At 45.7% G+C, this 11,478-nt stretch overlaps 1 protein-coding gene across 1 annotated transcript; it reads left to right on the forward strand.

Moving 5' to 3' along the window:
• The first annotated feature begins 2,992 nt into the window (after nucleotides 1-2,992).
• LOC119407037 (protein NLRC3) lies at nucleotides 2,993-7,100 on the forward strand. Its single transcript, XM_037673864.2, has 2 exons — nucleotides 2,993-3,274; nucleotides 4,650-7,100. Exon 2 carries the CDS (start codon nucleotides 4,665-4,667, stop codon nucleotides 6,708-6,710), a length of 2,046 nt encoding a protein of 681 aa, XP_037529792.1. The 5' UTR covers nucleotides 2,993-3,274; nucleotides 4,650-4,664; the 3' UTR covers nucleotides 6,711-7,100.
• The last annotated feature ends 4,378 nt before the right edge of the window (nucleotides 7,101-11,478 follow it).

Below are 11,478 nucleotides of genomic sequence, written 5' to 3' on the forward strand. Positions count from 1 at the left end.
TTCCGCTTGAGTTCTTTAGGCCTCGTTGATCATTTCCTGCCCGTTTCGCCGATCCCCGCATCGCACTTTTAGATACCGCCATGATCATCCGCAGGTGTGCAGTCTTAGGATTTCCTGAACACACGTTGTCATGTTCCAAGGTATAATAACGGGACTTAAAAACGGTTTGTATGCCCAGCGGACCCGAAGCTCTCCGAACAGAGTCTGACACACCTTAAACATATGGAGCAGACACAATAGACGTTGTAACCACTCGTGATGCACTCCCCGCTGCTCTTCGCATGCGCTTCTGGGTATAGTTAATAAACGCCTTAGAATATACTGCCGTCGTTCCAGTCATCAACCACGTTTTCCACTTCAAGTAAGAGGCGTTCAAAGTGATTGCTGGTGTTGGGCCCCCTTTTATGTTTCCTTCGTCTAGGGTTTTACGACGTGCAACCCTTATTAAATAAATTCTATAATTTGATTTGTGATCTATTATTTTATACAGTAACGGAAAAGTAACGACGTTACTTTTGCACAGTAACTGTAACTGTAACAAGTTACTTTCGGAAACATTGTAACTGTAACTGTAACAGAGTTACTTTTTTGGCTTAGGTAACTGTAACTGTAACACTGTTACTTTTTACTGGTAACGTGCCCATGACTGGTTGGTACTTGTGGATTCTAGAAACGTCGCGTGATGTAATTTAATTAAACATGAATTTTAAAAAAGGACCTGAAGGAATGCTAACATTTGAACAATGTCCCGAAATAAATAAGCGTGCTACAAGTATCCAGAAACCTGCTTGCGCAATGTTCTGGTCGACGACCACAAAAGCGTTTCCTGTTGACGTCGGATTATTGTTTCAACACCTGTTATGCCAAAAGCGGAAAGCATGTTTGCGCGGCGTATGCACGTCACACGTTTCATGTGTGCAAGTACGCCTGCGTGCTTCGCGCGATCAAAACGTTTTGCGAGGATTCTGCCAATCCAACTAGTAAATGTATCCGTGCTATGTATGCGCTCAAGGTCAGTTGACGCAGCGAAAATTTTCCAGCTTGCAAACGAAGTTGCAAGGTCCTTAAGGAACACACCATGTTTTCCAGCGCACATGTGTGCTCCATCTTGAGCTGGTGCCCTTGCGAAATATGCTATTTAAAGGATTTACTGTATGATCTTCCTGCATATCTAATTGTCTCGTCGCAAAACCTACATTATCTTATGGTGGACTTTGATTTATATAATGTCGTTACTGTACAAGTTCCCGATAGCGTTACTCCCTACATGTATGTGTACAAGGGAAACATGGTGCTATAGGGGCCTAGTCAAGTAGTAGCGGCGTATCCAGGAATTTTTGTAGGGGGGCAGGGGGCGTTAAATTACCTTTGTGCATGTTCGTACCTGTGTTTGTAGTGTACGTGTGTATATACACATGCAAAATCGAAAGATTTAGTTTGGGGGGTTGAACCCGCTCCTCCCTCACTTGCTACGCCAGTGTCAGGTGACTCACATCGGCACATTCCGCCTTGACACTGTGAACATCATTTATTAATGCAATTGTCAAATGAAAGTTGTCATCAACTTGACTCCGGTCTTCGACTTTGGCCCCCCTGTGACGCAAATCACGGACTTTTTTAATCTAGCCGGCCATGGGCGGCTATGCCTTGGACAGGAAGGTTCATGGCCGTACCTAGGAATGTTTTTCACGGGGATTTGCGTGTAGAACGGCCGCAATTCTGAAATATTTATACTGGCTTATTTTCGCGTATGAATGAAGCGCACAGCTTTATTATTATGATTATTTGATATGCATACACAAATACACAAGGACACAGAGGAAATCCAGGCTGATAACTGCCACCCTTACAGGGGCACAACGCCTGCCTACCTTTTCATGAAGAGGGAAGAGATAGAGGAAACAGGTTAGTGATGTAAATAAAGAACTGACGAAAACTTGGATAAAAATAAGCAAGTACACGAAAAAAACAGCTTACTTGCATAATTAGATCATTTTTTTTAATTAGGTGGCTTAATAAGTTCGTTTGAAAAGAAATCGAAGTTTTGGCAGCTGCGAAGATGTCTAAATGTTTCAGTACGACAAAAAAAAAATCACCGTTATAATTCGGAGGTGGGAATAGGGGTTCTGGAACCCCCCCGCCCTTCTCTCTCCATGTAATGGCGCGGCCCTGGACAGGTGCACCTGTCGAAATGTCGGCTAGCCGGTCTGAAGCTCCTTATTTCTGTTTGTACAGCTTTTACCGCAAACACATACTGTAGCCATCCACACATAAGCAGCTAGAGAAAGATACATAGCCTGAAAGGCCAACGGCGCGGAGCGTTCATTATTGGACGTTCACGGCCAGAGATAGCAAAATGACTCCTAAAAAGTAGTTAAATTGCATTACTAAGTACTTTTAATATTTTTCATTAATGTGAATAAGTGACAATACAAAATACAGCTACATGAAAGTAATGACATTCCATTACTATTAGTTTTTAAAGTAATGACATTACCTTGAAATTTACAAAATTTCATCATTCGTGCACTAACTCATATACGCGTTATTTAGAGCAAATTTACGATGAAATCTCATACATATTTGTTAAACCTCCCTCGCTTGAGGTGTGGCACTGAGATTACCTTGCCTTTGTTATTTTTTTTCTTTTTGCTGTCAATTTTTTATGTCCTAAGTGAAGCGGACATGCAATATTTTAGTGAAAATTGGGAAGGTAATGAGTATTTTTCTGGACTTTACTCGCAACAGCAAAAAGTAATTTAATTATTTTGATGTCATTACTGTAATCTCGTTGCTGCCAAGTCTTTTCACGGCGTCAGCGTTTGAGGAGACGGAACCGCTACGAAAATGTGCACAAGTTCCATATATTATGTGCCCATCTCGGAAGCCAAGTTGCTTCGGCGGCTGCTTTGCCTCTCGAACGCGAGATGGCGACACTGCATCACCTGCTCTGAGCAGCCTGCTCACACCCCCTTCGCCCATGCGGGAGCACTGTCTCTTTTCCCACTGATTCATCGCTGTTTCCAAACTGCGGTGCTGTACGACAGTACGAGGCCGTCTTATGATGCAGCGTGGTGAATCCCGTGTGCGAACGAATGTACATTAATGAAGTCGCGTACATCGGTATCTGTTTTTCCGTGTGCAACTGTCCGCTTCACGTCGGGACCAAAAGCGGCGGCCAAGTGAGCTGTGTTTATCGTGCTTGGCCTGCCGCTGTTTACCCTGGCTCTGGAAAGTGCTTGCTCGTCACCGATTACTGGTCACTGCGTTGTCGGTAAATACTGATTCTTACTCTACCAACCTCTTTGACCAAGACGACGCTAGTGTCAGCTTGCAAGTGTGTTTACGTCTTCCGATGGCTGGGAGGAGCGTGTGTGTTTTCGTCACCATTCCGGCCCGTTCGCGCAAATGCTAACGCTGGTAAGAAACTTCCACGGCTCGGCACCATCTAAGACGGTTACTAGGGCCGTTACAGATGTACAACCTATCGAATCTTGCCATATGCGAGCTTTTCTGTATCGCTTGCCGCACGCTTATCGCCCTCGAAACAACGTGCCGCACGAATCTCGGGACGGGAGTGCCGTGGCGTTGTTGTTGCGTCGATGCGGCTGCCGCATAGTCGGCGCGGCGCGCGTTTCAAATACCGAGATGACCAAACAGCGTCTTGCGTGCCTTCATAGACATACAAGTTGCGATGCTGTCTTTATACTAGTTATTGTTAGTTTACGTAATGTGATGTCACTAAAGGGACATCAGTGAAATATATAATTGCGCTTATAAACGAAATACGCTTTCACAATTGCAAGGAGTTTTGGGCGAATTTCCCTCATAGGAACTGTCGTTGTGTGTGAAGTATTTAACGGTGTGAAGCAGATGCGTAGTAGTACGCGTGTAATAATTGCGTTGTTTAACACCGGATAGCCAATAGTAACCAACAGTGGCATTGACAGAATACGAGCAAGTACGATGGGTCTTGCACAAGGCTTTTTCCTGAGGGGTGTTCTGTTGTATGTTTCGTTTTGATTTTACTTTTATTAGTTTGTGTGTCCTACTTTACGTCACTAAATATTATTCCCCATATTTTAATTTAGCTCTAAAATTCTTTATTGAGTTCTAACCGAAAAACTGGCGCCGAAACATAACTTCCCCTATGATGCTTCGGAATTAAGTTACGCTTATTATGGGAGGAGACTTCAGCAGCCAGAAAAGACGAAAGAGCGAATGACACGTGGCAAAATCGAACCTCTCCCATCAACTCAACCGTACGTTTTCGGGACTACATAACATTTGATCCGTAAAGATGAACCTAGGTCAAAAGACGAAACCCAAAGGGAAGACACTTTCTAGACATACTAAAAAAAAAAAAGAGACAGGTTGCCTATCTGAGAACAGTGCTCCAGTAAACGCGGGAGCCGAGCCCGATTACACTGCATACGGCATAAAATTTACAATCTGATGTCATAAGCGCATAAAACTCGCCTGCTCTCTCCTTCGTAACGTCGTCATCACTTACGCAGCATGCAGGATGTATGAACGATTATCTGATGGCGGTTGTGTGAATGTTACGCTCTGCCATGAATGGCATGAACGTATTTCGGCACTGGATCTTCGATTACGACTAATTAGGGCATTTTGCGTTCTCGTTACAGAAAAAGATCGGCAGCATGGAGTCGCGGGCCAGCTTTCTCGGTGACATCAAAGGGGAAATCCCCTGCGTGGATTACACGCGACTCTTCGCTAGGATCAAGAGCATTTCCCTGAAGTGTAAAGCCTGCGGCGTAGACCTCGACAAGCCGTGTGGCAAAACTGCGGAGAACGCGAGCCGGTGCTGGATAACGTTTCACCTGCGCTCACTGAACGAAGCGTTGCGCGACGTCGGGATGCACGTCTTCGAACATGCTCCCGGCAAGTTCGCGCTGGGCACTTTCCCGGACGTTTACACAGAATACGAAAAATCCGAAAGCACCCTCCTCGAGAGCGTTACGTTAGTGTATTGGCTCCTGAGAGAGCATCGGTGTGTTACGCGTCTGGACTTGGGTGACGCGGCAGTATTGTTCTGCAATTTCCCCGCGCTGCTTTGCACAGCTCTGCGGCAGAACAAAGGACTCGAAGAGGTTCGGCTTCACCCCAAGGACGTGAGAGGTGTGTGGCGCGAAACGCGAGCTATGATTATCCTTTCTTCCACTGTAGGAAAGCTGTCTCTAGCACTCGATGCCTTGGACATCAACGAGCTTACGCCTACCATTGTGTCGTTGGGAGGAATCGCCGAGGCGGTCGGGAAAGGAAGCTTGCGTCGTCTCGTTATTTCGAACGGAGCGTCGAGCAAGATCGCGAGAAGGTTGTTCCGCGCCGTTGGATGGTCTACCTCCTTGAGCGAGCTAGAAGTGAGGTGTAACAAGAGGTTGCCACTATTCAGCGCTGCTATCTTGTCCGACGCGTTAAAGCGTAACAGAACGCTGCGAAAGCTTACCATAGAATGGTTGGAAAAGGACGCGGTTGGAACGCTGCTCAAATCCCTGAAGGAAAACGCTACCTTGGAGGAGCTGGTGCTGATTTACTCGTACGACGAACCGAATCACATCCTTTGGGACGGCTTCGAGGCGCTGAGGGTGAACCGTGGACTTAAGTCTATAAAACTCGTCGGTGTCAGCTTAGTCAACAGCTGCGCGATAACCGTGGCTGATATTCTGCGGCAGAACGACGTGCTTCGAGAAGTCAGCCTGTCCGATAACAGCATCGGCGATCTCGGAGCTGGCGCACTAGCCAAGGCCTTGCTCAAGAACTCGACCTTAAAGCGTCTGGACATCTCCGAGTGCATGTGTAGTTACGACGGCTTGTCGAGCTTCTTAAAGTCGCTCTCGCTCAACACTACGGTCGAGTGCATTCGACTCGGGGACATTGACGTTCCGGAGAGTTGGTCACCCAGCTCGCCCCTTGACGCGAGCGTCTGCGCTCGTCTGGACGTTACGTGGAACACGCGTGGTCTCCAAGACTGGGCCTCCTCGCTACGACAAGGGGGAGAACACCATTTTCCTCGACTATGCGTCGGCTGGACTAAGGATACAGCGTCGTCCGGCATTGTCGAGTGGTTCGATGCAGTGCGTGCGATCGGTGCTTCGATCACAGAACTAGTCATCAGTTGTCCCGAAGGAGTCGGCCAGGAGTGCGGCGACGCCGCGGCGTCCTTTCTGGAGACCACGTGCTCCTTGAAGAAGCTCACTGTGAATGTGAAGGACCGGTGCTGCAGTTTCGTGAACGCCATCATCAGGGGCCTCGCCCGTAACAAGAGCGTCAGTGAAGCCAAGTTCCTCGAATGCTACCTCATAGATCAGCTTACCAAGGCACTGCAGGACTTGATGCGCACGAACCGGACCTTGCATCGCCTGGAGTTCAAGGCTGTGTATCTGAAAGAGCGGGCTGTCCGCTCTCTGGCACGTGCATTGGAGGACAATTTTGTCCTCCTCACGTTCGACTTGGAGTACACGCCCGATGTCGGCATGCATCTCATCTTCAGCGTACTGGACAGGAATCGCTCCCTTCTTAGTCGCGCTGTAGAGTGCGTGTTGAACGCCTCTGCCGAGGAAGAGTCGATACGGGCCCTGCAACTCCTCTCATTGACTGACTCACTGATTGATGCGGTTGTTGAGGTTTCGGGCAAGGACCGTGAGGAATGCAGAATTCTGGTGCAGGAATCGGTTCGCCGTCTATAGTGCTCGCCTATGAAATTATGACGTCGCAAGTGCTAGAAGGTTATGTTGTCTGGAAGACAAGAGTGCCAAATGGAAAACCTGCAAATATTCACGCTGCCTTGCTTACTTACGCAGATGTCTTCCTTAAAGGTGCCCAGACTAATTGCTCATATTCTTCTATAGTAATAAGTTACATACGTGAGATTCGATGGCTGTTCAATGCAAAGCTGCCGAGCGCAATAAAATATCAATGAAAGGTGTGACAGAATGTTTCAAGTGACGTAATTTCTGCCCCTAACTGCAGATTTTATGTCAGAAAGGTACATTCATTGGTGTTGCTATAGCCTCAGCGTAGAATAAAAATCCGCTGTGTTAGATGTGTCCCCCCCCCCCCCAACAAAAAAATTGCGTTGCTGTAAAAGTTGAAAGTTGGATGTCATCTTTCAGAGATTGAACATTAGCGGCAGCGGTGCGGCCCATAATTATAGTTATTGGGGTTTAGCGTCCTAAAACCGTGATATTTTAATGGGGAATGCCGTAGTGGGGCTGTGGAAATTTCGACCATCTGCGGTTCTCACGAGCCTCAAGCATTTTCGCCTCCATTGAAAATACGGCCGCCACTTCCAGGATTCGATCCCGCGACCTTCGTGTCAGCAGTCGACCACCATATGGCGTAAGGAAATAAGCTATACTCGGTTACATACTGGGGAAAAAAATGTCAGCGCCACCCACACCCACAGCTGTCTCTTCCACAGCGAATTTGTATTAATGCTCCACCCAGAACTGCTTACTCATTTTTGTGTCGTCACGACAACATGTCTTGGCAGTGTAACGAAGGCCACGGAGGCGAGGCATCCGCACATTTGTGTTACTACGCAAGTAGTCTGGCAGCTTGCAGTCGATTTCAGTTCCAGTTACGGTTTTGCTCGCTCGAAGTATTCGTTGATGATTCGGGCTGACGGCACCTTCCTTACCCTCAGCATAGACGTTGCAGATAACTTGCTGGGTCGTTTTGACAGCCACTTTTTGCCACATTTCGAGTATATCATTCCGGAGAACGAAACAGCGAGTGTGCAGCCGCACATGGTCAAGCCGGCAACGGGGACGCCATGCTTACTGCGAGAACAGGCGTGAGGAAAACGCCGTGCTGTTCAAGAAATGAAAAAAAAAAAAACGAAAAAAAGTTAGAGCGTACAATAGCCTTTTTGCACCAACGGCTCCCCATACTTGTTTTATTTTTATAAAGAAGAAAGCTTTATTTATTCGAGCTAGGTAACTCTGAAAATGGGAAAATAAAAATAATTACTATTTCCTGGCGCGCACAGGCAAGCGTTTCGGTTCTGTAGCCTCCACAGTACTACTGCCAAGAAAAGTTGTCGCCGACTATAGCCAGTCATCCAAAATACTGGAGCAGTGACACAAAGGTGAAAGAATGTAGCGCATGAGGCGGAGGGTGTCATTTCCACAGTATATTAAGGGTGTGACTGCGGTCACAGCAATGTATAAGGCGTGTGTGCGCTGGTATCGAGTGTCTGTGCTCTATGAATGGTTGTGCTTTTTTTGCTTTTCATGTGTAGGGGCATGACAGAAAAATTTGCAGGAGTTGTTTGGTCGCCTTGTGTGCCTTTAAGCGTGTTGTGCAATACTATGTATCCCTGTCCTTTTATTCTTTCTCTTCTACACTGCCTAATGTATCGCCCAACCGAGAAGAGGGCAGAGGATCTGCCCTTTTGAAGTTCATACACGGTTCAAAACCGAATGCGTGCCGTTGACCACAAATTGCGATACTTAATACAGAGCTTAAGAAATTACTTCCAGCTTCGCCCACAAAGAAGAAAAGTACTCAAGAACACACAGAAGAGATGAGAACATAATGCGAATTGCCAAAGAAATTCTTTCCTTAAGAGAGAAGTTTAGACAAATTCATGTACTACCCATCATTCCCATGCTGGCTGAAGCGCCATGCTTTGCAGCTCCCATAGACACTAGCGCCAGAGTTCCCTCTAGTAAGTATTGTAGGAAACTCTATGCTCTCCGCTACGACGTCTCTTATAATCATATCGTGGTTTTGGGACGTTAAACCCCAGATATTATTATTAACCTTGACCGGTGTGGCTTTCGGTTACAGCCGTGAGAACCTCTGCAGCTGAATCTGTTGTGATTTACGAAGGTTTCGAGGCTGACAGAGAGTTGTATTAGCCACTTTTTTTTTTCACATCACGAATACTACGGCAGGGTAACGGCGAAACAATGCAAAATTTTATTCTGTTCAACTCAACGCTGCTATAAATTGCCCTTAAAACACTGATAATAAGTTTGGTGCATGCAGTGTTTTGACCTACCATGGTAAATCTGCACCGTTGTTCGAACCTGTACGAACCGCTGTCTAACAACAAAGGCTGCCTAAGCAATACGTGTTAGATGAGATTGCAAGGTGTTGGTAGTCGAGCTGGTGTAAACGTTCTGTAAATATACACATTAGTGTTTGTAACATCTTGCAGAACATCGATAATCATTGTTTTGTATATATTATGTTTTGATGCGTTAAAGTAAGGAAATGGGGTACGTTCAGCAAAGCGCTGGTTGAAATGGAGCCCGAAAAACTTGCCAGAGTATACGACCTTCATCTCTCTCCCTCTCTTTATCATCTATATCGCGTATCCACAAGAACTCTAGGCCCTTCTCTCTATTAAGGTTGGCAGACATCAGCGTATTTCCTGAACCCAAATTAGTGTCTGCTTGCCTAAAAGTACGCTTCGCAGACATGCGGTTGCTGTTCTTTGTATACTTCTTAACTGGGGAAGTTCTGTTAGGCAAAGGCCATCTTCTTTGAGTATTAGCACCTACTTATTTGCCATGTAAGCAGTGTTGCACACATCTCTGTATGGTGGTGGCTTAGTACCTCCTGACAGCCGATATCAATGCTCAAGCTCTCGCCAAATCGGGAGAGAGGAGAGAAATACGCCTGTATGTTAAGAGAAAAAACGTGGCGGCAGCTTTTATTGTTCCAATAAAATCTACGAGAACCGAGATCTCTGCTCGCATGTCCAATTTCCGTTGCTGGGGTAACCTTCGCCCACACATTCACATTCTTCTGGGCAGGAATATGGTTCCAACGGGTGGTAAGGCTAGAAGGACAAAGTAAATAAATAAATATGCATTGTGGAGCTCCGTCTTTTACTGTGCTGTCACATCGTTTTTATTTTTAAAGGCACTCGCGAATGTAGTGAGACAATCCGTAAATAATCGCTCTATTAGCTCGCTCCTTTTTGCTATAGATTTGATCACGACTATAGGCCGATGGCCAATTATGGGCGACATTTCCGAAAAAAAAAAAACAAAGCTAGACCTATATTCGAATAAGTACGGTATATAATCGTTCGTATATCTATCAGCCAATCTTATTTTTTCCACTCGTTATTGCAGAGTGTATAGTGCAGAATTTTTTGTGTAAGTATTGTTCAGCACTTTAAAATTTTGAAACACACTCGCAACAGTAGTGAGCTAGTCTGTATATGTTATGAAACAACAATGTTTCCGGTAGACATCATAAGCGTTGATCCGAACCTAAGACTTTGACGTTATTCTTTTCATGCGGATATGTAAGGCAGTACGCGTAATTGTGTACTACGGATTTCTTTTTTGTGATTTCCCAGTTCTTAAACGTTAGCATACAACCATTCATATATGTTGCAACCAATCTTTTTCTACTTCACTCGTTATTGTAGTTGTACCTCCATGTAATAACTTTCATGAGAGGGTCAACAGCATTTATAAATAATAAACTAATAGAGCGTTGAACTTCTTTCTAAAGAATTGATTAAGATTGAGGAACTAGTGGTGCAATTTTCTTCTTGTCCGCATCATTCCCTAACTAGTTTTGAATGTTTTATTTTAATCGAAGAAGAACAACCATTCCTTTAAACCTACAGCCTTGGGGAACACACGTAAATTGCATATTTTACTGCTTAACGATTCGGCCGTAGCACGGGCTTTGTCGTTGCTAAATGTCCAAAACGCCGTAATTCATCCTCTTGCGAAGTAGCGAAGTACCCAGCACGCGTACGTATTGCAATAGAGGCACCTGCACACTTTGCTAATGCTGTTGCTGAAGATGATGCTAATGCTGTTGCTGAAGCCTGAGCGCTTTGTAATGAATGAGCCTTTAAACAACCCATACTTTCCGCAATTCACATGGCGTGACGCCTGATACGATGCTACGCTTGTCACGCAATATTACATGTGTTAACGCGACTTCTTGCACTACATGACGCCTGTATAGGTTTTGTTTGCGTTACGCCAAGCTAGGACAGCATACGGCAGCCCGGGCTCCTAAAGTGCTCGGCATGTGTCGTCATCAAGGCGGTCGAAGAACAAGACGAAGAAGACTTCTCCTTGGCGCGAGCGCGCGCTCAATATGTTACAGATGGCTATGGTATATAGGTTTTAGAAAGCGGACGGTCGCCAATGGAACTACGGACAAAACCCAGCGCAAAAGCTGCTTCGCATCTAAAAAAAATTGGCCGCGTATCTTCGTGCTTCGTTGAAAATGTCGTCGAAAGACGATAGTCTTCCGCTGGCCGTTTCTGCGCCATTCCAGCGCAGCCCAAGAAACACTAGCATTTTCAGCGCAGCCTAAGAAACACTAGGGTCTTTAGAATTATGTATCTATGTATTTTCTAGTAAAGGAACACACCACCTAATACTTACGTATTGAGGTTGCGCCTCAGATATGCGCAATATTTGCTTTTTGATCGACAATGTTCACAAGTATGAACGCAGCTACCAG

Source organism: Rhipicephalus sanguineus, chromosome 10 (assembly GCF_013339695.2).
Source record: "Rhipicephalus sanguineus isolate Rsan-2018 chromosome 10, BIME_Rsan_1.4, whole genome shotgun sequence".
Lineage (NCBI taxonomy): Eukaryota > Metazoa > Arthropoda > Arachnida > Ixodida > Ixodidae > Rhipicephalus > Rhipicephalus sanguineus.

Bases quoted from the DNA above. Each gene is read 5' to 3' on its own strand.
- LOC119407037 (XM_037673864.2), top strand. From the start codon at position 4,665: ATGGAGTCGCGGGCCAGCTTTCTCGGTGACATCAAAGGGGAAATCCCC.